This window comes from Oryzias latipes, chromosome 24, assembly GCF_002234675.1.
Source record: "Oryzias latipes chromosome 24, ASM223467v1".
NCBI lineage: Eukaryota > Metazoa > Chordata > Actinopteri > Beloniformes > Adrianichthyidae > Oryzias > Oryzias latipes.
The window spans coordinates 20,513,804-20,534,805 of record NC_019882.2 but is presented as its reverse complement, the minus strand read 5'-3'; the positions used below and the strand labels follow the sequence as shown (position 1 = coordinate 20,534,805).

The window sequence follows — 21,002 nt, the reverse complement described above, 5'->3', positions numbered from 1 at the left end:
GTCAGAGAGGACAAGTTTGACCAAAACATCAGGATGTTAGAAGAAGTCAGTGCTTCAAAGAAAGTTACCAAAATCTCCAACCAAGATGGAGCACAGGATCTTCACATTTTCGGATATTTCTACTCGTCATGCCTGACAAAACAATTCATATACAAATATTACCACATCTAATTGTTGCAAACACATCTGTACTAATTTACACAAACAATGTGTACTATAGAGTTAAAGTGTTTTTGAGATGCCTCGAAGTTTATGTAATAAAATAAACAGACTGGAAGAGTTCATGTTTGTTATTTAAACTGATGATTTTGGAAAGAAGAGAAATGATCTGGAGATTTTAACAGCAAAGCTTGTTGTTTTAGGCTGCTTAGTGTAACCAGAATACCTCAAATCAGTCGTGTTTTTGAGGCAGCGAAGCGTAAAGCGAGCAGAGGCGTTGAGTGTGCGGTTTGGTGAAGAAGCTCAGCTGTAAAAGAGAACGGCAAAGTTTGTGGGGGGGGGCATCCTGTGAGACCAGCACAGGTGGTTTTGCAGGGGGTTGCTGCACGGTGGGAGGGGATCTCGGGAGGCTGTGGGCGTGAAGGAACAGTTATGAGCCCACTTCCTGTACGGAGCGCCGGTGCTGCACTGTAAGCTCACAACAAGATCAGCAGGATTTGCAGGCGGTGGCGTTTCACCGTCTTGCAGCAGGCAGTGAGAGGTGGAGATCATGCCTGTGTGGTCATGTGAACTTCTTCTGATCATCCTGCAAGAAAATAAAGAGAAAAGAAGGAAATTTAATTCTGTAATAAGAGAAGGCAGGCAAATGAAAGCAGAAAAATGAGAGCGTGACATTTACCCCAATGGGTTTTCCATTTGCTATATGTAGATGAGGAATGGAAAACATGAAAGGCTTTATGTGGGGTTTAATCCACGAAAAACAGCTCTCCTGGGGGTGTGGGGTGGAGGTGGAGGGGTACTTTCTTTTATTGGTTGACCAGAAAGTTTCATGGTTGCGTCATATATTCATACTTTAAAGATTGAACACATAAAATGGGTTTTTGACAGTCATATTAAGTCAGTTTCTTTGATGACTTTGGGTTGCAGCCGCTGAAACAACGTAGGAGGATCTGCTTTGGGTTCATATCAGGACATCTATAAATGCAAAGACGTCTAAATATTTGCTTGATCGCCTCTAAATGACAGAGCCTTTCCACTTTATCACAGGCCTGTTTATTTTAGATCATATTCGCTTTTTGGAAATGCTCTTTAAGTGTCTCTCCTGACATTTTTTGGACAAAAAAAGGACTTAATCATCAGCAAATGTGATGACTTTGCTGCTTTTCACCACACATCCTCCCCGGTTTCTCCAGTTTTTACGACAACTCTTTAGTACTCGGGTTTTTGTTCCTGTGTTAACGTTCTTTGATGTACTGTAACTCTTCAATTATTCATGCAATTTCTGTAATTCTAACAGATTCTGGAGTAAAGAAAAGCAGCTTAGCGCCAATATGCAACACTTACACAATCAACGTAAACAAGTTAATTCTGTCTTGGAGAAAAAGCTATTTATATTTAACACTTTGTTACATATAAATAACATAATAACAGAATAATGTTCTCCAAGGCAGAAGTCATTGGAATTATGTTAAAGGTGTAAACGGTAGAGGAATTATTGTAGTCGTTGGCAACAGCTGCGGTATCAAAGGGTTAAGCCAAGTGAGGTCCACTGAAGACTAAATACCAGAGAACAAGTTCAGGGTAACCGTAGGCATTTTTTGACCTCATTGACCTGGTTAGGCAGTAAATCATGACTTTACAGTGGGGGGGGGACACTGTGCTGCACCTGCAGAGATCACGCCCTCCCCCCCTCCCCCCCAGGCAGGGCCACAAGGGACAAATGGAGCGAGGCGCTGGGAGGTCCTCTGTTAATATTGAGTCGCTGGATCTGTCAAAACAGGGCTTCCTGCCTCTGAAACATCAGGTCTTTAGGACTCAGATAAGCACATACAAGTACAAAACGTTTTTGGATGTTAGCTGAGTAAGGGGTTGCCTTCCTGATTTCAAATTGTCGTCCTAGTGAATGGAAGAATCAGACTTTCCTTCATGTTTTTGCTTAATTCCCAACTGTTTTACTCCTGATCCGAAACATTAGTTAGATAATTCTCTAGAGTTTAAACTTTAGTGTGTTTTTCTGATCTGATTTTTTAATCCACAGATGTGGTTTTATTAATCCCAATGTTGTATAATTTCTTTAAATTTGGAGTAAATATGCTTAATCAATTAGACATGAGGGATTTTTTATTTTATTTTTATTTAATAATTTTAAATTGTTATTATTTGTTTAAAATTAAATAAAACAAGTCTGGTTTTTTAATTAATGTGTTGACAAAACATTTTTGACTTTTTTATATACATTATAGATGTTTGTTCTTATCAGATGGTAATTCTATTTGTTAGTAGCATTTTTAAAATGTCAAGTTAAAATTTTAAAATTACTTTATTATGTGTTTTTATTTTTTCTAAATTGAATCTAGTGACTCTCATTTAAAGTTTTTTTTATTTTCAGGAATGAAGAACAGGAATTAATTAAGTTGTTGAAAAGTTTATGGAATTTAAAGCATCAAAATGTATTATTTTGTTTTATGGTTTAAATAAAGTGGAAAAAGTTGGTGAATAACGTTCATGTTAAAGTTATCATAATATAATATTACAAACATTGTTTGTAGGAAATGTTTAAACATCAAAAAAAAGGTTAGTCTTAAAATGTAAGTAGAAAACAGAAGCATCTAAAACCACTCAACGATTAAAAAGTCTTTTTTTATTGAATTTGTTTTGAATGCAAAGATGTGCTGGAAATTATCTTGAATTTTCTTAAAAAATAAGTATTAATGTTCTTTTGTTTTTCGTTTCATTTTGTTTTTCCGTTGTCATTCATCTCATCCGAGTTCCAGATTAGACAGTAAGTGACATTAGCAGATGATTTGCAGTCAGACGCTGAGAGATGGAGATGTTCTCTGAGGACAGACAGACTGATTTGATGGTAGACATAGATAACAATCGGTTATTCAGTACTTTACAGTGATCTCACAGAGGGGAAAAAAATGGAAAAAGATTTGCCAAAAAATGTATGATTTTAATGTTAATGAGTTAATTCAGTTTTTGCAATATTGTTTTTTTTTAATTAGTATTGTTTTGCATCAAGGCAGCACTTAAAATATTTAGACATATTTTTGTGTATTTTTCAGTAATATTTTATGTTTTTAGCAAATAGAAGCACATTTTCAACATCATGGTATCAAACGATAAAGCATCAAAGCTATTTCATTACATTTTACTTTATTTCATTTTTTTCATACTTTAAGTTAGTGACTTTTTAACATTTTGTTTTTTTAAATAAGATCATTTGCTGGAGATAAATACTTGATGATAATGCATTTTCTCATTTTTCTTTAAACTTCTAAAACTTCTACCCCTAAAGATCAGTGATCTGGTGCAGTTATGTGAACTTTTATCCATTACATTTTGTTTGTTGACTGATCCACAGCTGGTAAATGTAAGAAAAGTTGTTTTGGACTCGATTTAAAATTGATCTGAAAGAAAATCAGAAAGATGACTAAACTGCAGTAAAATGAAAATTTGGCTAGCTAGATGAAAATTATACATGTTTTAAAGATTTTAGGCTGCGCAAATTTTTTTTTTTAATGTTTTAAATTAAAACCTCAGGTTTTGTGAACATTTTTTTTAATTTAAACAATTTCTTTTTTATAATTTCGTTTTCTACCAGGAAAAACACATTTTTTGCTTCCTTGTGACTTATTTTCATAGAAAAGGCGTCTGACCCCAGAAAAGGTTTTAATAGCATAAAGTTTGGCGGCATGGTGGGTCTGAGGGGTTTGCTGCGCGAAGCATGAGTGACTGTGGATGATAGGAGGGTCTGTCTTCATGCTGCAGGGACGCCCTCCTCCCTCCCCGCCGCCTGGCTGCCAATCATCAGCGCCACCTCGCATCTCCCTGACTGACAGCGATGCGTCGGCACGCCGCTCGTGGATAAATGATCACTAATCACCCACAGAAGATGAAGGACCAGTCTGTAAGTACGGCCGACTCGGAGCTTAATTACTTTGTGAGAAAGCCTTCTCGCTGACTTTTTCTGCCGGCAGGAAGGCAGTTTTTTTCCTGTTGTGGTTAGGCTGAGAGAAGCCGAGGCAACACTTGTTACAAACACAAACAAACAGCAGCGCCGCATTATGATTGTCTAATCTGGTCCCATCCATCAGTGGATTTTTCACGACTGCAGAAGAAACCCAAACTTCATGGTGAATCGATGACAGCTGGATCTGTGGATGAGTTTGTAGATGAACCAAGCGTGCACATTTCCATGTATAACTTACTGCTGCAAAGAAAGTCAAGCTTCCTTCTCTGACTTCCTTTGCAGGTGTGAGGGTTAGTGGCTGCAGGAGACTTGATGATTAATGAAAGTGGGTCCAAGCGCCTGCTCGGCTCGCGAAACGACCCCGCGCTTGATCCAGATTTTCCTGTCAGCGCGTACAGCTGTCGTTTTCAGCTCTGCTTTCATGCGTTTTTGAAAAGCTTTCTTTCTTTTTTTATATCTTCGGCCAGCTGTGAGGTCATTTTTGCTAGTGAACGTCACAGAAAGTGACTTGCAGTGGTGACGGGGAAAAGTTGCTGTTGACCACGTGGAGCTCCCATCCTGAAAGGGGCACGCAGGGGCCTGACATCATTTTAACAACACGCCGCTGGCACCTGCGTCCTCCTTCAGTCCAGTTCATTTAGTTCAGAATGTCAGGTTTTTCCTGCTTTTAAACATGTTTGTTGTAAGTCTGATAAAAAAAAACCAACAATTTGCTGGGTTTTTGCTGATCTGTGCAGCAAACGTAAGGTTTTTCCTGTTAATGTTTTTTAATTTGATCTTTTAAGGAAAAAATCAGTCATTCTTTTGAAAAAAAAAGATCAGTTTGGAGGTTAATTTAAAACATAATAAATGAAAAAAAAAACTGTTTAAAAAAGCTGCTAAATGACATCACATCCTGTCTGCATCATCATGGAGACCATAAAATAGAAGTAGAAGATGTAACCTGAAAGATTGAGGCTTCAGATGCCTCTCATCTGTTTTTTACTGTTTTAACAGCTTAGTTTATAATGAAAACATTTAACAAGCCATCTGAGGAGTTTTGAGCATCTGCTTTGGATATAGACCTATGACAGATAACCAGGAGGAGGCACCGCGGCAGGTGGTTTCTAAAGTCCACTCTGTGACTTCCATGTGCTGAGATTCAGCCCACATGATCAACCTCCACTTTTGTGCTTGTCAGTTGGTATTACATATGTCCAGACATCTCTGTTTTGGGTTCTAATGACTTTCTTCTACAACCCTGTGTTTTGTTCGAAAGCCCTTGTGTGAGTCTCAGTGGTGCTTTGGGCGACATGCCGTAATTTCATCTCTTTCTAACCATCAAGCGCTCTAACTGAGGTCTCGACAGTCTGTGATGCAGTTCCTGGATGTTCGCACACAAGCCCGTATAAGTGAGAACTGTGACGTCACCAATACAAAATGCCTTACTTCCAGTTCCATCCTAATGAAGTCAAGTCAGTCACCATTTTTGCATAGTATGGACGCCGCCATGTTGGAACCAAACGACGTCAGTAAGCCATGATAGTTCTGAGTCGATATTTTTTTTGCAGCCAATCAAGGTTGTTGTTTGAAGTCCCCACCACCACTTGAAAGTGGGCTAATCTGTCAATCAAAGGTTTTCAACGTTCAGTTTGAGACCACATATTTTAATTTTGTATTTTGCATTTATTTAATAAAGGCACAATGCATACAAAAGACAGTGTGAAGTGCTCTAAAAAAAACACTGTAAAATGCAACTGATTGGCCAGTTTGTAACTTTATGAACTTGTAACTACAGTGGAAAATATCTGGGAGCCATAGCTGTTTATTCTCTACAGAAGTCTATGAGATTTTGGCTTCTTGGAACCAGTGACTACTTCCTGTTTAGAACGCCATATATACAGTTAATGGTAGAAGCTTTGGACTTTGCAATGTGAAGCAGTCAGAGTTTTGAAATGAAGGATAGCAGGTAAATAACTGCATTAAAGCTGATAAACTTTAAAATGCAGAAGTGAAAAATAAATCTGCTGATCGGACTAAGCAACATATTACAGCCCCAGATGACGGACGCATCAACGACACTGAAACAGGCTGCAACACGTCAAACGCGTGGTGATAATCTGAAACATTTGACAGCAAACGTTCTGTTTGTTGTTGTAAAGCAGCAGTAGTGCATGGTGAGGTAAAGCAGCAAAAAGGTATTACCAAACTAAAAAGAAAAATGTGTTTTTCATTCATCACCTTTAGGATTTGCTACAGGAGCTTCAATGAAGAAAAACAAAGTTTATAAGTCTTAGTCCTCAGAAGAAACTTGAAGAAAAATGTTGGCATTTTTTTTTCAATCCAGCATTTTGCTTCTTCATCAAAATGTCATTCTTTAAAAAAGCATCTTCAGGCTTTTATCAACACTAAATTCAATATTTGTAAAGTTGTGTTGAAAACAAATCATGTAATCTTTGTAACGTTGTGCTCGTTTGTGGTGTGTTGTTTCTTTGTTTGAGCGGTTCTGTAAATGCGTTTAACTGAGCGTGCTGTAAATGCTTGGATGGATGGAACGGTCAGGACAGACTAAACTAAGCGTTCGCTTGTTGGTTGAGAAAAACTCCATCCGTTGCTTCCTGACGTCTCCACCCAAAGCTGGCGGATGCAGAGGACAGGCCTGGTTTGTTTCAGATGAAGCTGGTGTGTTTGGTCATCCTCTTCCTCTCAGTTTGAGCTCATTTGCATGACAGCAGTTTGTTTTTCTAACCCTTGAGCTCACAGTCTGATGTCTTCAGCAGCTTCACAGCATCTGACCATGTGATGCCAGACAAAGCTTCAGAACTAAACCCAACTGACCAGGACAGGTGATTCTGAGTTTTCCTATAACTGAGTAACGCCATCAAAACACTGACCTGGTTCTGCCTATTTCACAGACACAATTCAACAGAAAATGACAAAAATATTCATTCATTTTCTGGCACAAATTGAATTTTTAGGATAAATTTATAATCAAACTTGTTTTTTGAAGAAAAGAAATTGTTTCAACTGAACAAAGGTGGAACTTTTATTATTTAACTTTGAATTATTTAAAGAAAAGCCAACAGAAACGCAGCTTCATTCCTAAAGAAATATTCCTTTTGCCATTAAGCTACTTTTCTGTTAAAAAATGAATCATAAACCACAGACACTCAAATAAAAAGTTATACTTCAACAAATTATCTGGTAACATACAAACAAATCTAAGGAATTAGAAAATTAGAAAATGAAACTGTAGATCTAGTGACATGAGGATGAAGATCGGTTCCAAGCTGAACGTTTTTGTGTCATTTAAACTTGTCATCTTTAGGATGTGGGGATGTGGCACAATGGACAGTTTTAGATTCAACTGCTTGTTTTTTTGTGTTTTATCTAAATGATTTGAGCTTAAAATGGACAAATCTATAAAACAAGCAAGTGTTGTTTTCTTGCAAAATGAAGATTTACTGACTATTAGGTAGAAAATCTGGACTAAAAATCAATAAACGTAAGTGTGAAGCTGAACTTAAAGAAAATGTAAAGAAAGTAAAAACATTTGGAGGTTACATTCCTAAAAATGATCAGATTTAAATGTTTTTGTTTTAGAGGGCAGACTTTAGTGGGAGGGAAAGTGACATTCACTCCTTTAATTTCATTTTTTCCAAACAAAAAGAACTTATACCTTCATAAGTGCAACAGTAAAATCAAGCTCCTGTTATTCTCCGCACATGAACCCCATCTGAGAGTTAAAGCTCTGCCTCCTTGTTTCCTTGAGTCCTTGTTGCCTGGGCTTGTGTGAAGCCTCTCTGAAGTATCTGCACTCAACTGTAAGAGGCTGTCGGCTTCCCATGATGCACCTCCCCACCTCCAGCCTGGCGCAGGCAGTGAAAGAGGCTATTGTTTCTGTCACTCTGAGGCATGTTGCATGCACTTACGACACGGAGTGGGAGAAACGATTTCCATTTTGTCCTAGGAATGTCTGTGAATCGATGGGTTGTGTGTGGAAAAGTGAGGTTCTTCTGCGGACTTTACCCAGACTTTCAGTGTCAAATGTTCGCCTGTGTGACCAGAATCAAATGGCACAGCCTCCAAATCCAACAGCCCTCCCTCTTTTTTGTCGCAAATCAAACCTTTCAGCTTCACTCGTGGATTTTCCCACCGCGATGTCATGCGTGGATGGTCTTTGTAGACTTCTCCTCTGTCTCATGTAACATCAGAATCTTTCAGCCCCTCACTTGGGGACATCATGTCCTTTGACATTTGTGTGAACAATTTACTCTCAGGTTGCACAAAATGAGCCGAATTCTGCTCATGGAGATGCCAAGAGGAAAATGGGGGGGGGGGGGGGGGGGGGGGCATCGTCTATTTATTTATTCCTGATCTGAGATGACACGGCAGCTTCTTGAAGTGTAAACCAAGAGCGCAGGTCTATTTTTATCGCTGCAGGATCACATGTCTCCTCTTGCCATTTTGGTCCTTTGTTTGGAGGGTGAGGGATGTTCCAGGACTCTGCAGGTATCTCAGACAGCGTGGGAGATGAGGAGAGGCGGAACCTCACCCAGATAACTGATCTTTTCCTCTCCTCGGCGTGCGGTGTGAGGTGAGGCCTGCTTTGAAACGGGCTCTTCCCGTTCATCATGCTCCGCTGCTGCCCATGTGTTTTGGGATCGATCCAGATGTTAGTCTGGAACACCCAAGTTGCTCAGAGGAACCTGCAGTTTATCATTTGACTGAAAGTGTCTGACTGCATCAAAACTGAACCGTTTGGTTTTTCTTAGACACTCTTGAAGAACAGCTGAAGGGGAAAACCTCGAAACATCAGTCATTTGTTTTATATTTGTTTTAGCTGAAGCTTAGGTTGCTTAAAACTTTTTCCCTCTTTGCAAATGTTCTTCACATTTCTGATTGATTACCATATTTTTACAATAATAAAGAAGAGAAAAAACATATGTAAGCCAGCATAAGACTGAGCGGCTCTTCTTCTTCTTCTGTGTTCCTTTCAGTAGCAAATACTGACACACACACCTACAGTGCCCTCTAGTGGTTGTTGCTAATAATTTTTAAAAAATTATACAAGTCGCACCTGAGTACAGTTGCACCCCTGGCGAAACTATGCAAAAACCACGACTTAAACTCTGAAAAATACAGTACATGGTGGACAACATTAGTGGAATGTGCTGAATCATCAGATGTTTTTTTGTAGTCTAAGCTAAGTAGTTTCCGACAGCGACTGAATCATTGCTGTGATGTCAGTTTTCAGAATAAATCTTCGTTCCCGATTCTAGATTCCCCATCCGAGCCCGTCACTCCAGTCCAGCTGAGCGACTCTCGGCGGCTGAATATTGATCTGTGAATGAGTGTGGTTCCTGTCAGTTTGTTCATTCTGAAAGTAGAAACTGAGTCACAGCTAACGCTGATTTCTGCCTGCAGGAAGATCTTCTGCCTGCAGGAAGATCTTCTGCCGCTTTGTTTGGGTCGGGTTTTAACAGTCTGCTTATAGCTCCAATATTTCGTTGTGGGGGAATCAGTTTGGGGCGAGGAAACCTGCAGGAATTCTCATCTCACATTTGGACTTTAGTTCTTGTGAAACGTGGAGCCATCCGAGTTTAAAATGTCGCACAATGAGGCTGTTCTCTTGGCTGATAGTAACAGCCCTGGAGATCATAGTAACAGCCCCCCACCCCACTCCTGTCTCAGGGGGGGGGGGTTCTTTCTGGACTTTATGTTCACCCGGAATCCATCAAACTTGGCATCTTAAAGGCAGGAGTTGCCCCTTCAAGGTCTCTGACCGGGGTTTTGTTGAGTCATGTGAGATCACAGAAACACAGAGGTGGGGGCTGAATGTGGTGGGGTCCGTCAGGGTTCAGATGGGTGGAGTCCTGGCCAGGGGGGGGGGGCACCTAAATCTGTTCCCAGCCCAGTAGACAGGAGAGCATGCTGCTAGCTTTGTATAAGGTAATGTCTACTGAGCTTGTGGGAAGGGGGGGTGGACTTACGCACAGATTTATTTTAATACAGTGGGGGGAGGGGATGTGGAGTCTGCCAGTTCATCCTGGGAGCACTGACACTTCGGACGGAACGGGACTTTTGAAATTGACAAACCACCGCAGGCGTGTAAAACAGTGTGACAGAGGCAGGTTTGGCCTTTCTGATCTGCATGATCCTTCAAGCTCTCCTCTGACGCCATGCATGTTAGAACTCATGCAGGGGGGGGGTCGGACTTGGCATGACGGTCTGGTATTTGGTATTGCAGTGGCAGAGTCCGAGCGGCACTGTTTGGAATTGAGCTGGTTCTTCACAACACTGAATCCACTAAACACAGGGGTTCTTACACCTGTGCTTTACCTAGTTTCTCTTTTACGTGTTAAATCTCAAATGTGATTATTCAAACTACCCAAAACAAATTAAAACTTGGTTTACAAAGTCAATTTCTGCTGTTTTCAAAGGTTTTAGGCAAAATTCATTCACAATGTTATCTTCTCCCTGAGTTGCCTCATTTTTTTAATCTGCAACTGGTGACATGTTTTGGTTTTTGGATTGAAGTTTTATTCTGCTAAAACTGTATTTTAGTGACGAGTCTTTACGTTTTAAAATTAGTTGGAGACATTTACGCCAATAATAAGTACCTTAAAAAGGAATTTTGGACATTTGTCAAATTATTGAGGTATTTTCCCTCATACACCTTGTTTTGTCCTAAATTGAAAACATGTTAGAGGGACATTTCTATTGGCCCATGCTGGTCTCTTTTATCAGCATCAGTGCTGAAAGCTCGGGTGACTCAAAGGAAAGTGGATAATAGGCAGGCGTAGGAGTTGATCTCTGAGCGGTTGGAGTCTGAAGAACCAACCGTCTGATCTGGCTCCACGGTTGGTTTTGTTCTTTATGATCCTGGTTTTTAAAAGACAGACAAACCACCTGTCTTTGTTGCATTAGCTTGTGTTTGTGAAATGAAGGCAGACACCATTAATGAGGATTTTTTTTGGCAACAGTTTCATCCTTTGCAGTCAGACAAATTGGCTCCAACACTCAGACCGTCCATGCTGTTTATATTGGGGCTGATCATTGGCAATGTTGACCTCAACCAAAACAAACTCTGACGTAGTAACCCGTACCATGCCCAAGAATGTTCAACACCTAAGAAGGATTTGTTTGGAAATGTAATTGCCCGCTTTGTGGTCAGGCACCATTAAGTGAACCACTTGAAGAGGTGGTTCAGATCCAGTTCAGTGGACGCTGGCGCTGTACCGATCTGATATGATCACTCATTGTGGTGTGGTCACTTTCTTCAACTCTTAGAGGAAAGTAGCATTTTGGACAATGTTATTGACAATGCGGCTGCTGGAAAGTCGTACTGCTCTGGCATGGTTCGGCACGCATTGCCTGGTGTAAGTAGGACCAACAGAAGAATAGGTCTCTTGGTTAAGGGGGTCTTTGTTCGTTTTTCTAGTCAAGTCAAGACAACTCTTTGATTTGGGTTTGCTGGGACTTGACCTTCATGTTTACGTTACTGGCGAATTCTGCTGCATCACAACTGAAAAGCTGTAACAATCTATGACCTCAGGATATTCATGTCTCTGACCTGCCCTAAACTATTTAACTATTTGGTTTTAATTTCTTGATCTGTTTGCTGCAGCATCTTAAACCTGTTGTGGTCCTGGGGACAGAAGTGAGGGGGGTATTAACGATATTCCAATGAAAAGCCAATAACAAAATGTTTTCTGCAGTGGTCGCTCATCATCACTTTACACCAACCAGATTTAGTGGCTAGTAGGGGTTGTTGAGGGGTTCTGACTCTGAATCCTCTGGTTTTTCACTTCCTTCTTTATATTCATTGGTCTTTTATATTGACTTCATTGTCTGAAAGGTCAAAAACACACTGCTAAGCTTAATATTGCTTTAATTGAACCAGCATTTGGCATTTTTAAGGGCCTTCAAGCAAACACTTACTAAAAATGTACAATATTCATAAATTCAGATAAGTAAGACAGTAGTTTAGCAAGTGTAATGTGGTTGGGTTGTCCCTTCATTTTCAGAATAAAAACAGAGATGAATTTGGTGAACCCGCACTAGACCTTGATACTGTCAGTACAGTGTTGTCAAAGCCACACAATACCAACAGTGGATGAAGTGATGGAATCACACCCAGTCCGGTACAGGATACTAATGTGTTTGTGCAGAACTTCGAGGAAACTCTTAGCTGGTTACAAATTTACAACAATGAAAAGGATCATCTGCTTCGGTGCAGAATTGTTGCCGTGGCAACACTGGAAAGTTGAAGTCTAAAAAATAGAGCAAGAGAACTTACAAAGCATTGAGAGTTGACATACATATTTATATATTTTTTGGTCACGATATAAAATCAAAGATGTTTTAAGATGAACCAGAGACCGTAGTAGATTTTGCAGGCGACCACTGCTTGGGTGGATCCACAGCTTTGCAGATGTCTGCAGTTCCAAGGGACAGCCATGGTGCAGAGGTGGAGGGGTCGACCTTAGATGGGAAGATCCCAGGTTTAGTTCCTGCCCAGCTCGCCCATGTGTCCCAGTGTTCTTGACTAAAATGCTGAAACCCACATTGCTCCTGGTGGCTGTAGCTTGGTAGTAGTGCTACGTTCACACTGAGGATGTGTTGCGTGTTCAAAAATGGGCTGAATACGGCTTCCTGAATGCATTTTTAGCATACGTTGTGTTCACACTGGACTGTTGTTACCCGATTCTAGCGCATGTGCAGTTGGACGAGGTTTTGTGCAAAATGTCAAAGCAGTGCAAATCTGGTGTATCTTGCTCCAGGCTTTTTCTTTCCCAGCTTTTTTGTGATATATGAAAGACTCGATGTCATACAACTACAGCCGGGGACAAACCACAATTATTAATTTCTCCTCCATGATCAATTTTTAAACGATTGGGACATCAATGAGTTAAAAAGGACGCTACCCATATGTCACTACCAAACCCGAGTCCCTGATTGGTCAAAATCTACAAAATTTACAATGTACAAAATCTAATTCATTTCATTTGGGAAAACACAGATTTCAGTTTCTGGTCACCAGGCTCTCTTTGACAATAGGGCTGAATGGCAGTTGTATTGGTAAGATGGTTTATCTCGTTTGTCTATGCTAAACATATTAATTCAGTGGATTCAACATTTCATAAACAGCAATATTTTTTTTATTTTACCAAATGTCACGCAACTAATTTGTATGACAGGGTTGTAGAAAGAAGCAACAAAGGAATTTGTCTTTGTGAAGCTCATAAACTCTTGGATGTTTGTGAGGAAAGTTGTTCAGGTGAAGCTGTTCCCTTTGAGTAGTGAAGGCCACGTAAGTGGAAACCTGAAGTCTGAGGCCTCAGCTTTAATGAGCCAGCCATGACACTGACAGATTTATGTTCCCTCCAAAATATTCTTCTCAGTTTTGGTAGCGTTGTGACTGAAAGTGTCAACAGAGATGAATATGTGAAGAGAAGACACAAATACCGTTGTAAATGAATCCAAAACTACACGACAAGATGAGTCTATTGAATTGTAGGTATTTCCAAAGCTTTTGTTCTTTTAATGTTCCTTTAACTTCAGGCCAGAATGTAAAGTGTAGACCTGAATGAAGGGAGAAAGATGGAGCAGCAGAGATTTTAACCAAATGTGGACAGAGTGGGATTTTTCCACCCTAGATTGTTGGGTTCATTGTTTTTCACTCCCAGCTCCCAGGACTCATCACCATGGAAACCATTATGTGGGGCAACTAGTGGTGGAAATCTCCTTGGAATATATTAGTAGCTCCGAAGGCCCCCCTCTCCCCCTCACCTCCAACCTCTCATCGTGACGGTTCGTACTTCTCAAGAAGGTGAAAACAAACAGCCTGAGGGCCAGAGTTTTGCTGGAGCTGACCTGGGATCCAAAACCTGAGGAGAGCCTTCCTTTGAGGGGGAACATGCTTTACTGACTCATTCAGGATGCAGCTGTGGATTTCCACTTTTTTCTCACTAAGTCTTTCTTGATGTGGCAAAAATGAGATGAAGTCTTCCCTTGGAGAGTGAATGCTGGCACTAACAGAGACCATGCTGCTGATTCAGGATGCTGTTGAAGCGTCAGGCAGCGGGGTTACTTTCGGTACATTCCTCCGTGGGAGTATTTTGGCAGTGAAGGATCTGAAATGTGCTTCCATCTGGGATCACTAAAAGGCATCGATCATATTTTCTCTGGGAAGCAGGGCAGATTCCTACTGTTTTGGAGGAAAACTGGCCTCTCCTTCATCAACCCATTCGATGGAGCTGAGTAGCCGGGGCAGATGGTTGGTGGGACAGATTCCTGGGTCACATGACTGAGTGAGGAAAGCCGTAATGCTCCAGCTTTGTGCTGAGGTTTCAGGGAGAGCGGGCCCATCCGAGGGCACCCTCAGGATGTTGTTGTTTGTAAACGAAGGCGGGCGGTATGCAGCCTTCCCTTCTTCATCTCCCGCCCCTTTGCCGCTGGCAGCTTTGCTGGAAATGTTGACACAGAGCGGAGAGCAGCTCCAGAAACCCCAGGAATCCCCTCGAGAAGAGGCTGGGCGGGAGGGTGAGGTGGAGCTTTGGAATGCACTTGCAGTCACTTATTTACAAGCTGAACTCAGTGAACCTAGCCTGAGCCAGCCACTCCCCCCCCCCAGCCAGTCTGTCCCACCTCTGTTTCCCACTTTGCCCTCTGTTTTGTTCTCTCCCCCCTCCCTGACGCTCCCCTTCATCCGCTTATTGACAGCCAGTCCTGTGGTTTGGACTCCTCATTGGTCGGAATCTTAACCTATGCTCCGAGCAAACCCATCCAACCCCCACTTGACCCCCGTCAACCCGCCGCTCTCTGCGAGCTGCAGGCATCGAGGTCACGAGCTTGTGACAAGAACAAAGTGCAGTCAGGAAGTGGCTTTCCTCGCTCAGGACACAGACCCTTCAGAACGGGCTCATCCGCTCTTTACAGAACCTGAAGGCGACACCGTCCTCATCGTCGCTGTTTACTGACGAAGCCTCACGGGAGCAGAGGTCTACAGCTGCTGTCTGACTGAGGCAGTTCCACACAGCATTCACAGGAAAGTTCCCAAAATATCTCAAAGAGTTTGTGAAAGTTACGAATTTTACCATCAGATCCCCAGCACTTCCCGTTTGGGTTTTTGTTGACTGAAGTCTCTAAACTGTCTGTGATTGGAAATCCAGCTTTTTTAGTTAGGGAGGTGACGACGACAACGACCCACAACCACCTGGAGACACAAAACAATCAGACGATACACTAGTTCGTCAATAATCTGCTCTGATGTCAATGAACCACAGCCACACAAACGATGATCTCACCACCGTTGAGGGATTTAAGAGAAAATCAGTTGAGCAGTTGTTTATGGTGCACATGCAATACACACAAAAACAGTTACACAAAATGCAGCTTTCAGGTTAAAGCTTTGAAGAAGAACTGTGAGCAGACTAATCTGAGATGTTAGGTTCTCCACGGCGCGACAGTTACACATATTCTGTTCTGTAACTTCTTTGGCTTTGCATCTATGCAGCAGTGATGGCCGTTTTAGGATTCATGGCAGCTCTATCTGAAACTTTATCACAGTGAACACTTCACAAATGTTACCGAGGAGTTTTGAAGTTTTAGCAAACTTTTCAGAGTCGGTGATGAAAGAGGTGGTTAAAGACTTACAGAAATCAGAACTCATTGAAGCAGAACCTCAGCTTCTTATGACGACATCTCAAATGTCACATCAAGTTCAGCTTTTAGCCTACAGGAATGGAAAAACACAGATTTCCACCCACTCTGTTTCCAGTATAAATAAGGCTGCTTCATATTCTCTACATGAACTATGAGGGCAGACGCATGGCTTCCTCAGACAGACGGAAGACGTTGGCTGTGATGCTTGATTTGGACTCAAATCGACCAAAACCAGAGGAGCACATGAAGTCAGGAACAAGCAGAGTCTGGATCTCCGCCTGCTTTTAGCCACAGTTCATGAGCAGAGGTGTGATGATTAATGTTCATCTGTGAGGCATGAACAATCGTGACTCTGCAGGAGTTTTTCTGTTGCTGCTGAGCTCCAGACTCTGATGTGAAGCTGCGCTGCAGACCCTCGGCCAAATAGCCAAACGCTTTAAACAAAAGCGAGGAATCAGGTCAAACACAGGCTGGGGATGACCAGTCTCTGATGATGCACAGGTGGTTGGTGGAGCTGCAAATCCACAAGAGTCTGACTGCTGGTCACATGGGTGCCTTTAGCAGCCTCTGTGTAAATGAGCATAAGCTCATCATTCATGCAACAATGCAGCAGATGCAAACTTATCTGATTAGGTGAGGTGAGGTGACAACATGAAGAGTTAGATTTCAGCGATCATAAGCAATATTGGCTTATTATGTATCGTAGACGTAGCTGAGGTTTTGATTTGGAATAAAGAAACTGCAAATGGATGTTTGACTCCTAAATAGTGTGAATGAAGTGGAAAAGAAACTTTTTTATTAAACTTTTGTGGAAAATCTCCATATTGTTTTTTGAACCCATTGTGAGAAATATTCTAATTTCATAGAATTTTTACCTATTTATTTATTTATTTACAAAAATTTCCATTGGGATTAACAATCTCCTAAAGGAGTCCTATCCCACACAGCAAGACAAATCAATGCAAAGCATGAAAAAACTTGAAATATAAAGAAATAACATGACATAGAAAGATATTTTAGAAAACAGCAGGTCTTCAAATAAGACAAGATGTGCATTATTCATCAGAAAATTGTTATCAAACATATTTAGACTCATTCTACTCTAGTTTTTTTTCCTTGCTGACAGCGGTCTGATGTTAAAAACGTCTCAACAAAGCATGTCTGACTCAAGACGATTTTTAGTTTGTCTTGGATCTTCTGATGGTCACTTTCTGCTACATAGGTTTAGCTTTGTTGATTTGAACAGTCAGACCAGGCTAACTTTTGTGTTAATTTCACCAAAACACAGCAATCATTAACAGGGAACTCGACTTTATCTTTTTTAACTACACTTGGTAAGAAGACTTGTATTATCAATAGGAGTTTTGAACAGAACAGTGTTGATAGCATTTCTATCATTTTATTTACTTTGTGGAATGAAAAAAACATGTAATCTAAATGTCGTCTTTCTTTACCTTTAACCCTTAGTAGTCTCTAAACTCACCTGGTTGGCCAATCGCATTGGCTGTTTAAATTGACGCAGCAATGACACCGACCCCCATGTTAACATTGTTTTCATTCAAATTTGACATTTGAGTTTCAAAAAACGTTTTAGCTTTAACATTTTTGGTTTGAAACAAAAGCAAGTTATGAAACATAATTGTTGAATAAATCTCGAAGCTTTAAATTGAACCTCACTTGGTTTTTTAAGGCAATTCTTCACATAGTTTCCACCCTGTCTTTCCATTGTTTATGTATTTATACATTTTTCTTTTGTCTCGACATCTTTTGTTATGAAACATAAAAACAATTTGAGCTCAATTTTTGTGAGTTTTATCATTGTAAATTGAATTTAGTTTTTTTGTTGCAGTTTCAGGTTATTTGTGGAATTATTATGTAATTTAATCAAAAATATATCTGTAAAAATATGAAGCACTAATAAGATGGATATCAAGCATTGCCACAAAAAAACAGATGATGTTAAATGAAATTTTAAATTAATAGAACAAATTGTAAAGAAGTAAAAACAAATAAAACAACTTAATGTGACGCTAGGCTACTAAGGGTTAAATGACACCAGGCATGTTAATTTATGCGAGAAAATGGAAAAGTGCATCTTCATCTTGCATTGATCCGGATGTTTTAGTGTGCTCTACGTTTCAGGGGAAAGTTTCTTGGTTTAAACGTTGGCATAAAAGAGGCTGTCATCAGCATAAAACTTTCTCTGCTGCAGAAAACAAAAATTCTTACAATCCAGATGATTGAGGGCTGGTGAAACTCAGTGTTGACATGGTATTCAGCATGAAAACCTTTACCTTGGATGACATTCTATTTCCCCTTCAGGACACTTTCAAAGTTAAACACTGAGGGCCATCGCCTCGTGTTTTCCTTTCTACTCGCCTCGACTCTCAGTAGAATGTAGGTCATGGGCTGACCCAAGTAAAGTATGAGGCAGCAGTTTACAGGCCGGCCCCCATCGAGGCAGATTGTGTCTCCAGGAAGCGAGCTGCAGAGGAGACGTTAAACACACAAGTTCCTGTCAGACATCTGTTTCCAGCAAAGCCTGGCAGGCCGGCCTTCTGCCCGTGGCTCGATCTTAGAGGTTTGTCGGTTTAACTGCTGCATGACCGCCTCTCTACCTCTGCTTTCTTAGAAAAGAAATGCTGCGGCACATCTGTGTTTGAACGCCAGCCCAGAATAACGAAACATTTACAGATAAGATCAGGGCAGACAGGTTCACACGCAAAGCCACCCTGTTCGCCTGGAGACCCTCAGCCCCGTCAATATTTAAGCAAGCGTAGATTCAAGAAGCCGGCAGAGGCGGTCTGATGCGTGGGCATTCTTCCATGATGCCATTTCACTCCCGAACTCTACAAGAAAGCCGTAAACGGATAAACCAATGTCAAAGATCCACACTTTCAAGCGGGGGTTCTGTCGTGCTGCTCACGCGCGGGCTTCCCTCCCAACATGAGCGGCTTATTTTTAGCTTCAGGAGATACCTACCAGACACCGGAGGTCCAATTATCCTCCCACTACACCTTACTTCCAGTGAAACCTTAGAAAGGCTGAGGTGCAGATAGACGGCAGCGCTGATGTCAGAGGGGAGGCTGAAAGGCAACATGAGTGAGCCTCGGCTACTGGCCAAGCACCCCCCACACACACACACCGGTGTCTGAGCTTCACGGAGATGCAAACTCTGGACCCCCTTTCAGAGGTCGCTATGGCAACAACTGAGTCATTTTGGAAACTTAAGCTGTGGAATGAAAAACACATAACAACCCCTTTGTACTTGTCCCAGAATGCATTGTTCCTTGACGTGACGGAGAGTTTCATACTCCAAATGTTTGCTGAAGGAATCTTCCGGAATTTCTACTGAAGAATTTCTAGCAGGAGCTGCAGGAGGAAACAGATCTGCCGACGGCCTCAGCTTGGTTACTTAAAAAGGAAGGAGGGAGGTCAAACTATACTTTTCATGTCAGACTCAACATAATTTTCTGCTAACTAAGCAGATGACCTTTTGACTTCTAGAAGAAGTTTAGATTTAGCATGAAATACCAGGGTCAGGCAGGACAATAGGGTGAAGAAGTTTCTGCCCCCTCCCTAACATGCAGATATGCTGCAGTCAGGTATGATGAATACGTTAAAACCTCTAATCATTTACATACGTGGAAACAATGAGGCCTTGTAGGCACATCCTACATTTCCTCTCACTTTTGCTTTTTTTTTTTTTTTTTGGGTGGTGGTGGGGGGGGGTGTTAAGTTGCTGATTCACATTTTCCACTTACTGTACGTCTCCCTGCAGCACTGCTGGCTCTAAGCTCACGGCTGACATGCAACTGTATCAGTGTTGTGATCTGTGGGTCAGTAAACAGAAAAGGATGCCCCCTTAGTATTTTGTGTGGGTGTGTTTGTAGGGGGGGGTTAAACAAAACAAAAGCCAAAAATGTTGGATAAATGCATCTGATCTCTGCAACAGCTGAGCTTTATTTGGGTATTTTTACTCCTTCATTTCACTGGTCCAGAGGAACAGGACAACCTTATTTTTAGTAGGTTTGAGAATTTTCAAGAAACATTTCTTCAGTGTGACTAAAGCACTTGCGATGTGCGATGTTGGTGGTCAATGTTGTGAAGATGATATGGCTGGTGATACATGAGCAAATCGCAAAAAAACAATTGGTCAAATGTTTAGGGGGGGGTTTATTTATACTTCAAGCTGCCATGAGGTTGTTTCAGCATGTGTGTAAACATTTAACCCATTAGAAGCCATGGTGGCATCGTGTAACAGACAAAATATCAGGAATGGATCCGGTGGTCCTCTTGGTTTGTGATAAAATACACATCATATTTCTGAGAAAAAATGGGTTTGGGTTCTTATGGGTTAAGGTGACCATTAATCAAAGTTTACGCCGTCTTTTTTCGAGTCTTTGTGTAGGCCTGAGTGTGTTCATAACACCTAAGAATCACAAGATATTTTTTAATAATTGTGCAAAAATTCTAATCATGTTGGATTGAACAAAAACCTCAAACACAGTATCTATTACTTCTGTAATAGCTAATATAAAAGCTAGGAAGCAGTTGTATGAGGAGGACTTAACATGAACTAATTATAAAGATAATATAATTCTTAAAAAAGAAATGCATCTGTACATTTCAACAATGAGTATTTAGGTCCGGTAAATATATGGCTTCACCATTGACTGTGATTTTCTGTTTTGGTCAGAAGTTCCAGGGGGGTGTGTGTGTTGGTGTGCGTGCGTGTGTGCATGCGTGTGTGGCTATTAGAAGCACATTTAGAGCAGCAGCACTAAAGGTGTACTCAGACTGGACACAAGTGGTCCGCTTAAGTGAACCGGAGTTTCTTTCCCCCCATAATCTGGAACAAACTTTCAGTCTGAATAAACCCAAGTGGACCCTGGTCCGGGACCAGAAACCGCTCGCCGACCCAACTTTGGAGGTGGTCTCAGTTTGTTTCCAATCAGACTGAGTTTTGGTCAGATGCTTCAGTCTGAATAAAATCTGTCCACAAACTGGAACAACTGAACCAAAACAACCACCGTAGCCGACTTAAACAGAGTATGAAGCAACCAATGAGCTCTGAGCTCGATCTGGACCAAATTATGCGGACTGGGTTTTCCCAGTCTGAAATCACCCTGTACCATGGGCTTTTAAGTCTATTGTAATGTTCATTCCTCATGTAAAGAAACCCCAAAGCGGCCTTTTGATTCGTTCACACATTTCT

The 21,002-nt window shown here is 41.2% G+C and overlaps 1 protein-coding gene across 1 annotated transcript in view; it reads left to right on the top strand.

The window, feature by feature from the left end:
• Positions 1 to 21,002, top strand: part of bach2 (BTB domain and CNC homolog 2) — an 88,549-nt gene that overhangs the window by 9,292 nt on the left and 58,255 nt on the right. The window contains exon 2 of the mRNA XM_011492052.3: positions 3,934 to 4,072. Within this exon, the coding sequence (XP_011490354.1) occupies positions 4,034 to 4,072 (39 nt within the window). The 5' untranslated portion in view covers positions 3,934 to 4,033. The remainder of the gene's footprint in view (positions 1 to 3,933; positions 4,073 to 21,002) is intronic.